The sequence below is a fragment of the Anomaloglossus baeobatrachus genome, chromosome 3, assembly GCF_048569485.1.
Source record: "Anomaloglossus baeobatrachus isolate aAnoBae1 chromosome 3, aAnoBae1.hap1, whole genome shotgun sequence".
Taxonomy (NCBI): Eukaryota; Metazoa; Chordata; class Amphibia; order Anura; family Aromobatidae; genus Anomaloglossus; species Anomaloglossus baeobatrachus.
Genome location: NC_134355.1, coordinates 102,681,461 through 102,697,542, shown reverse-complemented (window position 1 = coordinate 102,697,542; position 16,082 = coordinate 102,681,461). Strand labels below are relative to the sequence as shown.

At 45.1% G+C, this 16,082-nt stretch overlaps 1 protein-coding gene across 2 annotated transcripts in view; it reads left to right on the top strand.

Annotated features, from left to right (window-relative positions):
* The window catches only part of PAPOLG (poly(A) polymerase gamma), a 164,918-nt gene that overhangs the window by 78,372 nt on the left and 70,464 nt on the right, over positions 1–16,082 (top strand). For both annotated transcript variants that reach the window (XM_075339361.1, XM_075339363.1), the window contains exons 11-15: positions 4,169–4,289; positions 4,842–4,926; positions 5,552–5,605; positions 13,747–13,866; positions 14,040–14,149. In XM_075339361.1, coding sequence (XP_075195476.1) covers positions 4,169–4,289; positions 4,842–4,926; positions 5,552–5,605; positions 13,747–13,866; positions 14,040–14,149 — 490 coding nt within the window. The remainder of the gene's footprint in view (positions 1–4,168; positions 4,290–4,841; positions 4,927–5,551; positions 5,606–13,746; positions 13,867–14,039; positions 14,150–16,082) is intronic.

The window sequence follows — 16,082 nt, the reverse complement described above, 5'->3', positions numbered from 1 at the left end:
TTGTTTGGCGAACGATTGGATGAGATTATTAAGGAATCCAAAGGAAAGGATTCCTCCTTACCCCAGGCCAAACCTAAGAGACCTCAACAGAGGAAAAATCCAATCGAGGTTTCGGTCCTTTCGTCCCTCCGCCAAGTCCCAATCCTCTTCGTCCAACAGGCCAGAGGAACTCCTATGCGTGGCGGTCCAAGTCACGCCCGCAAAAGGCCGCAGGAGGCACTGCCTCCAAGACGGCCTCTTCATGACTCTGGGCCTCCCCTAGCCGCATCCTCGGTCGGTGGCAGGCTCTCCCGCTTTGGCGACGCCTGGTGGCCACATGTTCAAGACCGATGGGTGAGAGACATTCTGTCTCATGGTTACAGGATAGAGTTCAGCTCTCGTCCTGCGGCTCGTTTCTTCAGAACCTCTCCGCCCCCCGCTCAGGCCGACGCACTTTTTCAGGCAGTGAACGCTCTAAAGATGGAAGGAGTTGTGATCCCCGTTCACCTTCAGGAACGTGGTTGCGGATTTTACTCCAACTTGTTCGTGGTGCCAAAAAAAGGACGTCATTCCGTCCCGTTCTGGACCTCAAGCTACTCAACAGACATGTGAGAACCAGACTGTTTCGGATGGAATCTCTCCGCTCGGTCATCGCCTCGATGTCACAAGGAGACTTCCTAGCATCGATCGACATCAAGGATGCTTATCTCCATGTACCGATCGCACCCGGACATCAACGTTTCCTGCGTTTCGGCCATCGGGGACGAACACCTTCAGTTCATGGCATTGCTTTTCGGCTTGGCGACAGCCCCACGGGTTTTCACCAAAGTCATGGCATCCGTTGTGGCGGTCCTGCATTCTCAGGGCCACTCGGTGATCCCCTACTTGGACGATCTCCTAGTCAGGGCCCTGTCTCGGGTGGTGTGTCAACAAAGTCTATCCGTCGTTCTGGCGACTCTCCAGCGGTTCGGGTGGATCATCAACTTCCCGAAATCCAAGTTGACACCGACCCAATCACTGACGTACCTTGGGATGGAGTTTCATACCCAGCAAGCGTTAGTCAAGCTTCCGAGCGACAAACAGCTTTCTCTGCAGGCAGGGGTGCAATCCCTTCTTCGGAGTCAGTCACACCCCTTAAGGCGCCTCATGCACTTCCTGGGGAAGATGGTGGCAGCTATAGAGGCAGTCCCGTTCGCGCAATTCCATCTTCGGCCACTCCAATGGGACATTCTCCGCAAATGGGACAATAGTGCGGCTTCCATCGACAAGAACGTCTTTCCCTTGCAACCAAGACGTCACTTCAGTGGTGGCTCCTTCCCAATTCTCTGTCGCGGGGAAAATCCTTCCTACCCCCAACCTGGGCTGTGGTCACCACGGACGCGAGCCTGTCAGGTTGAGGAGCGGTTTTTCTCCACCACAGGGCTCAGGGAACCTGGACTCCGATAGTCATCCCTTCAGATCAATATACTGGAGATAAGGGCAGTGTATCTAGCCCTATTGGCTTTTCATCGGTGGCTGGAGGGCAGGCAGATCCGTATCCAGTCGGACAACGCCACTGCCGTCGCCTACATCAACCACCAAGGCGGCACTCGCAGTCGTCTAGCCTTCCAGGAAGTCCGACGGATTCTGCAGTGGGTGGAAGCCACAGCCTCCACCATCTCCGCAGTTCACATCCCGGGCGTAGAAAACTGGGAAGCAGATTTTCTCAGTCGTCAGGGCATGGACGCGGGGGAATGGTCTCTGCACCCAGACGTGTTTCGAGAGATCTGTCGCCGCTGGGGAACGCCGGACGTCGATCTCATGGCGTCACGGCACAACAACAAGGTCCCAGCATTCATGGCACGGTCTCAGGATCACAGAGCTCTGGCGGCGGACGCGTTAGTCCAGGATTGGTCGCAGTTTCGACTGCCTTATGTGTTTCCTCCTCTGGCGATGCTGCCCAGAGTGCTACGCAAGATCAGGTCTGACTGCCGTCGCGCCATTCTCGTCGCTCCAGACTGGCCGAGGCGGTCGTGGTATCCGGATCTGTGGCATCTCACGGTGGGTCAACCGTGGGCGCTTCCAGACCGCCCAGACTTGCTGTCACAAGGCCCGTTTTTCCATCTGAACTCTGTGGCCCTCAACCTGACTGTGTGGCCATTGAGTCCTGGCTCCTAGCGTCTTCAGGGTTATCTCAGGATGTCATTGCCACCATGAGACAGGCCAGGAAGCCTACGTCCGCCAAGATCTATTACAGGTCTTGGCAAATCTTCCTATCCTGGTGCGCTAATAACGGTTTTCCTCCATGGCCGTTTGCCTTACCCACTTTTCTTTCATTCCTTCAATCTGGAATGGACAAGGGTTTGTCACTTGGCTCTCTCAAGGGCCAAGTATCGGCGCTCTCCGTATTTTTTCAAAAGCGTCTAGCCAGGCTTCCGCAGGTCCGCACGTTCCTGCAGGGAGTTTGCCACATAGTCCCACCTTACAAGCGTCCGCTGGAACCCTGGGATCTTAACAGGGTTCTAACGGCTCTTCAAAAACCACCTTTCGAGCCGCTGCGGGATGTCTATCACGTCTTTCGCAGAAGGTGGCCTTCCTGGTGGCAGTCACATCACTTCGGAGAGTGTCTGAGCTCGCAGCGCTGTCATGCAAAGCCCCCTTCCTGGTGTTTCACCAGGATAAGGTGGTTCTGCGTCCGGTCCCGGAATTTCTCCCTAAGGTGGTATCCCCTTTTCATCTCAATCAGGATATCTCCTTGCCTTCATTTTGCCCTAATCCAATTCACCAGTGTGAAAAGGATTTGCACTCTTTGGATCTTGTGAGAGCACTTCGGCTCTCCGTGTCTCGCACGGCGCCCCTGCGTCGTTCAGATGCGCTCTTAGCCCTTACGCTGGCCAGCGACAAGGACAATCAGGCTTCCAGGTCAACCTTGGCTCGGTGGATCAAGGAACCGATTCTCGAAGCCTACCGTTCTGCTGGGCTTCCGCTTCCTTCAGGGCTGAAAGCTCATTCTACCAGAGCCGTGGGTGCGTCCTGGGCATTGCGGCTCCAGGCTACGGCTCAGCAGGTGTCAGGCAGCTACGTGGTCTAGTCTGCACACTTTCACGAAACACTATCAAGTGCATACCTATGCTTCGGCAGACGCCAGTCTAGGTAGGCGAGTCCTTCAGGCGGCGGTTGCCCACCTGTAAGAGGGGGCCGTTTTTCGGCTTTTTATTGAGGTATTCTTTTACCCACCCAGGGACTGCTCTTGGACGTCCCAATTGTCTGGGTCTCCCAATGGAGCGACAAAGAAGGGAATTTTGTTTACTTACCGTAAATTCCATTTCTTCTAGCTCCTATTGGGAGACCCAGCACCCGCCCCTGTGCCCTTCGGGCTGTTTGTTCTTTGGTGTACACATGATGTTCATGTTGAATTGTTCTTTTGGTTCATGGTTTTCAGTTCTCCGAACATCCTTCGGATTGAATTTACCCTAGACCAATTTATAAGTTTTCTCCTTCCTGCTTTTGCACCAAAACTGAGGAGCCCGTGATCCACGGGAAGGTGTATAGGCAGAGGGGAGGGTTTACACTTTTTAAAGTGTAATACTTTGTGTGGCCTCCGGAGGCAGAAGCTATACACCCAATTGTCTGGGTCTCCCAATAGGAGCTAGAAGAAAAGGAATGTACGGTAAATAAACAAAATTCCCTTCTTTCCTTACCAAGTACAATGGAGGTTAACTCCAGCTTCATCCTCCTCCAATGTCTATCTCTATTTCCCTTCTGCATTGCCATAAAGCTGTCAGTCTGATGGATGAGGCTAAAACTGAGTAAACAATCATCCCCCCCCCCCCTTCCCTGTTGTGCTCAGCTAGGAAATGTATTCACATATCACTGCCCAGGTGGTCTGGCTCTTCTGTCAGTTAAGACACAGGTCTTGGGTGCTGTATGTCTTCATACTGCAGCACGTCCTGACACATGACTAGGACAGGTTACTGTTTAAACTGTATAACTGGCGTCAATTTATCACATTTGCGGAGAACCCCTTTAACTGACAATATTCCAATGTCAGAGAACTTACTGAATTGATTCATTTAATTTCCAGTGTATGTAAAATGTGCGTTCGAAGATGTAGTAGTGAGACATGGCTACTTTTCATTAAATTATAAAGTCTACATTTCAAAGTATAAATATGTTAAATTATTTCTAATTCTTCACTGCGCTCGTACAGGTAAACCCAGCCGACCGATACCACCTCATGCCTATAATTACCCCTGCGTATCCTCAGCAGAACTCTACATACAACGCATCTACCTCAACCCGAACCATTATGGTGGAAGAATTCCGACAGGGTAAGGCCTTGTGTTCCACTTCTTTCTTTCTTTCTTTCTTTCTTTCTTTCTTTCTTTCTTTCTTTCTTTCTTTCTTTCTTTCTTTCTTTCTTTCTTTCTTTCTTTCTTTCTTTCTTTCTTTCTTTCTTTCTTTCTTTCTTTCTCTTTTTTTTTTTTTAAACTTTCTCTACTGATGTTTCATAGTATGCGCTGTCAATCCATTAGGCCCTACAATTGTCACATGGTGGGCAGTGGGAGTCTGTATATGCGTGCTGACATCCTTGTCATTAATATGCTGCCCTCCATAATTGACAATAACATTTCAGTTGTTAAACGAGAGCACTCACAGCAAAGATCGCTCACTGTATTTACAGGTACACACCCGTTCTCTACCCGATGTGCTCCAGAGTATGCCCCATATATGAGCCTAACTTAGGAAGTGTTATGTACGGCGTCTCATAAATGAGTTAAATTAGAGACCGGACATATGCAGTTGGGCTATGTTATATGTAGGTATCTCACGTTTTGTTTTTTTTTTTCTTGTTATGATGTTGACTTGTTTTGCCCTCCAAGGTCTTGCTATCACAGACGAAGTCCTCCAAGGCAAAGTGGACTGGTCTAAATTGTTTGAACCTCCAAACTTTTTTCAGAAGTACAAGTAAGTTTGTCCTAAGACTCATTAATTAAAGAACTGTTTTTGTTTAAAACCTAGGCTGAGCGTGAATTCTACGTGGAAACAGTCTAAAATGTCTTTTAGGTTTTATTGCTTATGTGAATATTTTAAAGAGTAACTAAAATGATGTCCTTCAGCTGGAATATGCCATCACTTTATGATCAGATGAGGTTGTGGAGGTGGCCTGAGCTATAACTTGTCTGTTTAAATGTAATAAAAATATCTGTGTATGTAAATAATCAAAATATAGATGTAGTAGCATAATTATCTGTCTGTCTACGTAGCAATTGCACAGACCTAGAATATAATTCAAAGCTGTATAGTCATGAAGGAGTTAACCAATTGGGTCCTGGTTGTGGATCAATACTGCAGCATTGAGTGGTCAAACGGTCAACCCCCCCCCCCCCAACAATGGGCGGCCGATCAGACCACACAGCTGCTGTCCCTTCATTAGGACTGTGGTCAAACCCCACTAATCAAAAAGTGTTGTCTTACCCCAGTGATCTACCATCATGTGATGGGAGTAATGTGGAAGAGCTTCTGTAACAAATGGCTCTTTTATTGTAGAGACCTTTTCAAACGTTTCTTCTTTTTACCTTCTTAATTTTAGGCACTATATTGTGTTGACTGCCAGCGCATTCACAGAGGAACACCATCTGGAATGGTAAATGCACACAATTATGTTAACTAGATGCAGACTCTAGTTTTCTAGTTTATATTCTAGACTAGAAAAAGAATTTTAGCTGCAAAATAACAAAATCCTCCTATATGTGCTCTCCTTCTATAGGAATTGTATTAAAATACTGCTAGTGGTGCTTTAAGGCTGGGGCCACATGAGCGTATGGCATCCGATGCGACTCTCTGCTCCCGCTGTTCTGCGAGTGTGAGCCAAGTGTCATTATACTGTGCTGCAATCGGATCACAGTTGCGGAGGAGAGGGAGAGATTACTCTATTTCCTCCATTGCCAGCTGATGTGATTATCGCACTGCACTCTTGTGTCTTCCGAGTGCAATGCGATATTTCACTCCCACCCATAGACTTTTATGGGTGCGAATGAAAAGTGATCGGATTCCACAGGCAGCATGCTGTGACTGTTTTCTTGGTCCATATATATATATATATATATATATATATATATATATATATATATATATGTATGTATGTATGTATGTATGTATGTGTCTTGCTAAATTCTACTAAAAAAGGGGGCTGAAAGCCCGTACTTACGAAGCGCTCACTGATATCCTAATCAGGCACGAATACTAATATTCTTTATAGCAAGATACTATTTATTTTAATAGCACATGAATATAATCAATGGTACATAGGCATTTAGAATCTTATAGTCATAGAAACTTATACAATAACAGAAATATGCATCAACATTACCGTTATGTTGTAGCAATCCTTTCACATCGGAGGGAACTCGAGTTAAAATGATAAGGAATCAACATGGCATGGCATCACAGGAACAGTGCGTACGTACACTTCAATGTCCTGGAAGGTATTTCCCCACCTTAAGCGAGTTCGGTGTATATTTTATAGGAAAATATTGTAGGTTGTGTCTAAATGGTCGTCAGCATGTGACAGCTGAGTCATGTTCATGTAACTTGACCACAAACTGCTGGAGGCACCGTTTGCTTCCTGCACATTTACTTGTACATCCTGCCAGTGGTCAACTGACCAACTGTGGTCGGCCATAGTGTTAGCGAAATATTGCAATGAGCCGTAAATTTCATATGCAAGCTTCCTTCAAGCTGTCTTTAGCTAACCACAAGTTTCCTGTAAGTGGAACTGTAAATGTTACTTCCTTTATCTTCAACTGCTTCAAGACATGTATTCCTTGGTAATCATGAAATATTATCCAAAGGACATCTTCTTTGATACTGAATTATTGATGGATCAAATAATATCTGGGATCACTCCTATCTTTTGATCATGATCCCTATCTAATAGTCATTCAAACTTCAGTCATATCACATTGGTATCACAATCGGTCCTTGATCCCAGGGATTATTTTCCATCATCAGTATTCCACTAGAAGAAGATCACTCGGAATATACCATACCATGACCAAGAAATATTGTTTGCCACAAATTTTGTTTTCTTGGTTTGTTTAGATAAACGTTGAATCACAAATATAATCACTTTCACTACTTTTGTACAGTATATTAAAACTAAAAGCAATATTATCTGACAAGCTCCCTTGAATATCATGTGTTTTGGCATTTGCTCGATATTCAAAGGAATCATTACACATTACATTTCCCGATATGTTACTAGAAGTTTCACTAGTCCGATTTATGAACATATTGGCATAAGGCCATAACATATCATGAATTGTCTTTTCCACTAAGCTGGGTTTAAAAGCATCTACAGTATTTATAGCTGTCCCAAAACTTATTTTTATATTCCCCATAGGGATGAATCCCAGGTTAGTCAGTCCAGTCTTATTTCTTGGTACCCAAATTCTTCCCTTGAAAGCCAGATATTGCAAATTGGTGACTGTTGCATTCAAATTGCCTTGCCACCATGGAAGATTGATCCATCCCACTATGGAAATGGGTACTGTAGTATTCTATAGACGAACAGTTCGAGTGTCTTTATCAGCAAGATGATCAGAACAACTTTTCTACTTTAAGATTTCCTCCATCGATACCGGGACATCCAGATAAGGGATACTGGTGGCTGTAACCGGAGAATGTGTACAGATCCAGCAATCTGTGTGTTGAAAATGTGATGGTGCATCAGAAATTCATTCGCCACAGGTTCCTCCTGATGTAGACTTGTCCATCCAACGACCAGAGAGGCAAACATCAAACACAGGAATTTCTCCATCTCATCACTATCGAGCTCTTCCCAGTAACCGATACCATGGATTCCGCTTATTTACCACACCTTCTGCAAATAAAGATACACTATTATTCTCGTAAATAACATTTTTCTTGTGGGACATATTCCCACTTTTCCACTCCTGGTCTCATTATCAGGAGAGTACGATCTTTTCTGACCGCTATTACCGCTGTCTCTGAGGGCGGTCCTTGGAGGTTTTGAATCCATATTTTTGCTCCTACATTTGTAATATTAGAGGATCCAAAACCTTTAGTACCCCGTATTGTTAATTCTGCTGGGGCAGTTCCTTCTCTTATTTCAGACAAGTTTATTGGAATTATTAACATCTGAGCCACCTTCTGGTGTTTCATCAATATCAAAGGTTCATTTCCCAAATTTAGCATCAGTACCTTGATTTCTCCCTGATAATCTGCATCTATTACCCCTCCCACCACTATGGCTCCTTTTAACACTAAACTAGAACAAGTGGCTATTTGACCATAATGATCCTTTGGTATATGGCAACCCAATCCTGTTGAAATTGGTTTTACCTTACCTGGGAGTACCACGACAGTTTCCAATGTACTGAGGTCTAAACCTGCTGAATAAGGCGTCGCTCTTTCTGGTGTGCCCAAACAGCTGTACCTTGCCTTGTCAACTGTTGGACTGACTTGTCTGATGGCTGCTGCTTTATCTGCTTCTGAATTAAACAAACGTTCAAGTGAGTTAGTAGGGACATGAGCATCGACATGAAATACAGTGGTCTTGGTAAATTGAATAATCTCTTCAATCTCTTGCCACACTTCCTTGCCCCAAATCTCTTTTCCATGAATTAACCAATTGTGTTTTTTCCATCCCATCATCCATGTGGCTAATCCATTTGCTACTGACCAGGAATCAGTAAAAAGATGACACTCTTTTCCTTGTTCAAAAGATAATGCCAAGAATATGGCATAGAGTTCTGCATATTGGCTACTTTTGCCTTCCCCTTCTACTGACAGAAATTTTTCCAATCTGGGATTATATGCAACACTTTTCCACAACCTTTTCCCACTCACATAACGGGCTGATCCGTCTGTGAACCATGCATGTGTTTGTTGTGGTTCAGTTAAATCTTCATATGCTTTCCCCCACTTCACCGGGGACTCCTCTAGCATGGCAGCTTTGCTGGGAAAAGATGTTTCCTCAGCTACCTCTGCCACTTTCTCATGTAGAGTGGCGATCCCGCCTTCTCCCTTCTTGGCCCTTTCCGAAATGTACCATTTCCATTTAATGATACTTTGCTCCTGGGCATGCCCCACCCTATTGGTTTTAGGATTGGACAACACCCACTGCATTATGGGTATTGCTGGTCTCAGCAATACTTCATGTTCAATGGTTAATTGTTCGGTCTCTACCAGAGCCCAATAACAAGCTAACAATTGCTGTTCAAAAGGAGTGTATTTTTCTCCAGCATCTGGTAATTTTCTATTCCAAAATCCAAGAGGAACTCTTTTTTCCCCCTTGTTTTTGCCAAAGTGACCAATTGGCATACATATGTTGAACTGACACATGCAGCTCCACGGGTCCTGACAACATTGGCCATAGATCCACGGCTTGTTGTATCGCTTCCTTGACCATCTCAAACGCATTTTGCTGTTCCTCTCCCCAGTGGAACTCATATTTTTTCCTCGTTACTTTGTACAAAGGAGCCAACATTTGTCCCAAATGAGGGATGTGTTGTCTCCAAAAACCAAACAATCCAATATAAGACTGAGTCTCTTGTTTGGATTTAGGGACCGGGAAATTAATAATTTTCTGTCTGGCATTGGGCAAGATCTCTCTGTGCCCCTTGTTCCACTGAATCCCAAGAAATTTTACCACCTGAGACGGTCCTTGAACCTTGGCATCATTGATTTCCCATCCTTTACTTCTCATATGAGCAATCAGTTTTGTCAATTGATCTTTCACACTTTGCTCATCTTGTCCTTGTATCATTATATCATCGATATAATGTGAGATCTGCATTTCTGATGGTAGATCAAATCCATCCAAATGCTCTGCCACCGTCCGGTGACAGATTGTGGGGCTATGTAGCCATCCTTGGGGTAACCTGGTAAAGGTATATTGTCTTCCTAACCAAGTGAATGCAAATTGATCTTGAGCCTTCTCTTCTATAGGTATAGTAAAGAAAGCATTTGCCAAATCAATTACTGCATACCAAGTTCCGGAGTGAGTCTGAATATTTTCCACAATCGTTATTGTATCCGGAACTGCAGCTGTCAAGGGAGGAGTATTCTTGTTTAACTCCCTATAATCAACTGTCATGCGCCAGGAGCCATCACTCTTTTTAACTGGCCAGACAGGATTATTCCATGCGGTAGTAGTAGGGCGCATTACCCCAGTTTCTACCAATTCTTTAATGGTTTCTCCTATCTCTCTGTGACCTCCTGGTATTCGATATTGTTTCATAGCTACCATTTTTGTAGCTGGAGGCACATGTACAGGGGGCATTTTGACTTTGCCCACCACCACTGGTCGCATTTCCTTATGACAAGACTTAATCCCAAAGGAGAATTTTCCTTCTGTTAGATTAAGCGTCATCCCTTTTAGGACATCAATTCCCAAAATATATTCTGGTATAGGAACTACCAGCACCGTATACTTCTTGATAGGTAAATTACCTATCTTCAAAGCTACCTGTGTCTGAACCCCGGTGATCACTTGACCACCTAGTCCAGCAATTTTTACTCTAGGTCCTTTTATTTTTTCTGGGTTTCCATGAATTAAAGTAGCCTCCGCCCCCGTGTCAATCAAAGCTGGGACTCTTTGAACATTTCCCCCTTTCCAATGTATGCTAAGATTGACGTAGGGACGTTCGTCCCTTTTTATCAATAGGGGGGCTTGGCTGGCTACCTATAGTAAATCACTTCCTTCTGAACTTTCATTTACACAGACTTCAGTCTGTGTATTAGCCCTTCCTTCCGTGACCTTTGTGGCCACGGCTGCAGCCAGTTCTTCCCATGGATAAACTGACTGAAAATCTTCCCAAGACACTTTCTTTGGGGTTTTTTCCCCTTTTCCCTCTAATTTCTTTACCTTGGGGGTTTTTGAACCCCCTTCCATATTTGTAGTGGTCACTTTCTTTGCAGAAAGAACTTTCTGTTTGTACAACTTCCATAATTCTCCTGTCTCCTTTCCATCAATCCTTTCCTTATTGATCCCGGCTTTAAGCAAAGCCTGGAACATGTCTTTGCGAGACACCCGTGGGGCCTCCCCTACTGATTTCTTTTTCCAATCAGGATTGTTTGGCTTACTGTTACCAACATGGCCTCCAGGGGACGATTTATCCCACTGTCCCATATCCTGTAACTCCCTCATCCTCCCTAGAACTACACCGATTGATTCTCCAGTCAGCGCTACAGTTAAGGTTAAAATAACTGTTTTATATGCTGGAGGAGCATGTTTAACCAGCCTATTTCTTATGCTGGCTGTTAATGGGTACTGGAGATAATCATCATCCATTCCCAAAAGAGGAAGAGCATTCCTCATTGCTTCTTCCTTCAGTCTTTCCATACCATCTTTTAAGGTATACCAAGGTTTATCATTGATAGGAAAGTCTGCTTCTGATGGGTATTTGTCCAGAAAAGCATGGGCTAAGATCATGATTAAGTTTTGAGTACCATGCTCATTATGATCAACAAAATAATTTTTTATTGATCTCTGAATTACTGGGTCCCGAGACATGGTGACAAATTTTGCCACGTCTCCGGCGTCAAAGTGCACTCCACCTCCTCCGAGATCGTGCACCCTGACCAACCAGGGTATTTCTCCTTCTCCTGGTTTTTGTCTAAACTGTGTTTAAAATGCTATCAACTTCTCCTTGAGAGTAATCTTCAATGGTTACTCGATTTTTTACATGAGGAATCGTTCTCTCATTTGTAATGGCATTACCATCTTCGTCATATTGCAGATTCCCCTGACCATCCCGGACATGTTCCCGGATGATCTCATTCTCTGTCCTCTCTAGGCGCCTCCTTACTGGGTTAGCCTGAATCTTCCCTTTATGGTAATCCTCCTCATCAGATGATGAAGATGAATCCCACACATCCCCATCCCAAGTATCGGGATCCCAGTTTATAGAAGCTGAGACGATACTTTTATGTACTTTGGTTTTATTTACTTTTCCTCTTCTTTTCTTGTACTTATTTTGAGCAATTTTTATGGCAGCTTTTTCTGCCACATTCTGATAATGTTCCAATTTATCCTTCAACAGTCTGGTATTACATTCCAGAACTGTTTTCAGGCCACCTAATTCTATCATCTTTTGTTCCATCTGGGAACTTTTCTTCTGCATCTTTAGAATACGCTCATGTATTACACTATATGCACTTGCCAAAATCCAGATGTGCCGTCCTAAAGACACTACATCACCTGTTTTCACAGGGACACTACCGAATACATTCACAACATCAGTAGCTTCACTACCCTTAAGCTTATCCTGCCATTGTTTGCGCCGTGCTAAAGACACTACATCACCTGTTTTCACAGGGACACTACCGAATACATTCACAACATCAGTAGCTTCACTACCCATAAGCTTGTCCTGCCATTGTTCTGCCAATTCACAAGACACTACATCACCTGTTTTCACAGGGGCACCACTGAGTACATTCACAACATCAGTAGCTTCACAACCCTTAAGCTTGTCCTGCCATTGTTCTGCCAATCCACAATTGACCAATTCATGTGCTATAAGATTGTAGGGAGCCTCAGTCCAGCCGGGGATCTCCACAACAACCTCCTTAACATTATCCTTACGTTTTCTGAACATTTTGACACTATGCAAAAAGATTGAAAAATATCTGGAAATTTGCCAAATATATGTTTTTAACTTCTAAATTACAAAAATTCGTTAATTACTTCTAATAGAAGTAATCCTGCCGACTACGCCAATTTATGTCTTGCTAAATTCTACTAAAAAAGGGGGCTGAAAGCCCGTACTTACGAAGCGCTCACTGATATCCTAATCAGGCACGAATACTAATATTCTTTATAGCAAGATACTATTTATTTTAATAGCACATGAATATAATCAATGGTACATAGGCATTTAGAATCTTATAGTCATAGAAACTTATACAATAACAGAAATATGCATCAACATTACCGTTATGTTGTAGCAATCCTTTCACATCGGAGGGAACTCGAGTTAAAATGATAAGGAATCAACATGGCATGGCATCACAGGAACAGTGCGTACGTACACTTCAATGTCCTGGAAGGTATTTCCCCACCTTAAGCGAGTTCGGTGTATATTTTATAGGAAAATATTGTAGGTTGTGTCTAAATGGTCGTCAGCATGTGACAGCTGAGTCATGTTCATGTAACTTGACCACAAACTGCTGGAGGCACCGTTTGCTTCCTGCACATTTACTTGTACATCCTGCCAGTGGTCAACTGACCAACTGTGGTCGGCCATAGTGTTAGCGAAATATTGCAATGAGCCGTAAATTTCATATGCAAGCTTCCTTCAAGCTGTCTTTAGCTAACCACAAGTTTCCTGTAAGTGGAACTGTAAATGTTACTTCCTTTATCTTCAACTGCTTCAAGACATGTATTCCTTGGTAATCATGAAATATTATCCAAAGGACATCTTCTTTGATACTGAATTATTGATGGATCAAATAATATCTGGGATCACTCCTATCTTTTGATCATGATCCCTATCTAATAGTCATTCAAACTTCAGTCATATCACATTGGTATCACAGTATGTATGTATGTATGTATGTATGTATGTATGTATGTGTAATATTATAATCTTTTTTTTTTTTTTTTTTTCTCATGTTGCGTCCTTGCTCTCTGTACTCTGCACAGATTCACTGATGGATCCACATATTGCTCCGGTACAGCAGTATCTTCAGCCGTATCTCAGAAGTCTGTACATTAAGATGGTCATACAGCACATATATGAACCTTTTATCTTGTAGGGTTGGGTTGGTTGAATCAAAAATCCGTGTTCTTGTTGGAAACTTGGAGAGGAATGAGTTCATTACACTTGCACATGTAAATCCGCAGTCTTTTCCTGGAGGTCGAGACCACTGTAATGAGTAAGTATTTCTCCATCCGTGTCTCATTTTATTGTAGAACTCCTTAGGACAATGATCACAACTGAAAATGGAGCAGAAGTTTCTTTATTGGCTTGTGATGGATGATAGTTGTCTGGGAGCGATTCCTACATTGCATGTGTCCTTTTTGAATTAATTTTTTTTTCTTCTTTCAGTAACGAATATATGTTGATGTGGTTTCTTGGGATCATTTTTAAGAAAGTGGAGAATGCTGAAAGTGTGAACATTGACTTAACACATGATATCCAGTCTTTCACAGACACAGGTGAGGTATTTTCCTCTTTATAAGAAGTAGGTAAAGATACTAAGGGATTGGGATATTGCATTATACTCATTAAAGGTGTATTCCCATCTCCAATATCTTTCGCCCCGGCCTTTGCGGCCGTGTGGGCTCTCCAAGCAATCTCGGCATGTCTAACTGAGATTAATGCCGTCACGCGGAATTCTGCCCCGCATGTTTCATCCTTGACCTCTCAGGCATCAGCATTTTCGTCCTACACCATGAACGCCGTCCTGGACTCCGCTAGCCGTACGGCCGTGGCATCCGCTAACTCCGTGGCAGTCCGCAGGGCCATGTGGCTGCGCGAATGGAAAGCAGACTCTGCTTCCAAAAGGTTCGTAACTGGTTTGCCTTTTTCTGGCGACCGTTTGTTTGGCGAACGGTTGGATGAGATTATTAAGGAATCATCGGGCACAGACTCCTCCTTACCCCAGTCCAAGCCTAAGAAGCCTCAGCAGAGGAAGATCAGATCGAGGTTTCGGTCCTTTCGTCCCTCCGCCAAGACCCAATCCTTTTCGTCCAACCGGCCGGAGAAAGGCCAGAGGAACTCCTATGCGTGGCGGTCCAAGTCACGCCCCCAAAAGGCCGCGGGAGGCACTGCCTCCAAGACTGCCTCCTCATGACTCGCGTCCTCATCCAGCCACATCCTCGGTCGGTGGCAGGCTCTCCCGCTTTGGCGACGCCTGGTGGCCACACGTTCAAGACCGTTGGGTGAGAGACATTCTGTCTCATGGTTACAGGATAGAGTTCAGCTCTCGACCTGCGGCTCGTTTCTTCAGAACCTCCCCACCCCCCACACAGGCCGACGCACTTTTTCAGGCAATGGACGCTCTGAAGATGGAAGGGGTTGTGATTCCCGTTCCCCTTCAGGAACGTGGTCGCGGATTTTACTCCAACTTGTTCGTGGTGCCAAAAAAGGACGGGTCATTCCGTCCTGTTCTGGACCTCAAGCTGCTCAACAGACATGTGAGAATCAGACGGTTTCGGATGGAATCTCTCCGCTCGGTCATCGCCTCGATGTCACAAGGAGACTTCCTGGCATCGATCGACATCAAGGATGCTTATCTCCATGTGCCGATCGCACCCGAACACCGTTTCCTGCGTTTCGCCATCGGGGACGAACACCTCCAGTTCGTGGCACTGCCTTTCGGCCTGGCAACAGCCCCACGGGTTTTCACCAAAGTCATGGCATCCGTCGTGGCGGTCCTGCACTCTCAGGGCCACTCGGTGATCCCTTACTTGGACGATATCCAAGTCAGGGCTCCTTCTCTGGTGGCGTGTCAACGGAGTCTTACCGTCACTCTGGCGACTCCAACAGTTCGGGTGGATCATCAATTTCCCGAAATCCAAGTTGACGCCGACCCAATCACTGACTTACCTCGGGATGGAGTTCCATACCCAGCCAGCGTTAGTCAAGCTACCGCGGGACAAACAGCTTTCTCTGCAGGCGGGAGTGCAGTCCCTTCTTCGGGGTCAGTCACACTCCTTAAGGCGCCTCATGCACTTCCTGGGGAAGATGGTTGCAGCTATGGAGGCAGTGCCGTTTGCGCAATTCCATCTACGGCCACTCCAATGGGACATTCTTCGCAAATTGGACAAGAGTTCGGCTTCCCTCGACAAGAACATCTCTTTCCCTCGCAACCAAAACATCACTTCGGTGGTGGCTCCTCCCCACATCTCTGTCCCGGGGAAAATCCTTCCTACCCCCAACCTGGGCCGTGGTCACCACGGACGCGAGCCTGTCAGGTTGGGGAGCGGTCTTTCTCCACCACAGGGCTCAAGGAACCTGGACTCCAATAGAATCATCCCTTCAGATCAATATCCTGGAGATAAGGGCAGTATATCTAGCCCTATTGGCTTTCCATCGGTGGCTGGAGTGCAGGCAGATCCGAATCCAGTCGGACAACGCCACTGCCGT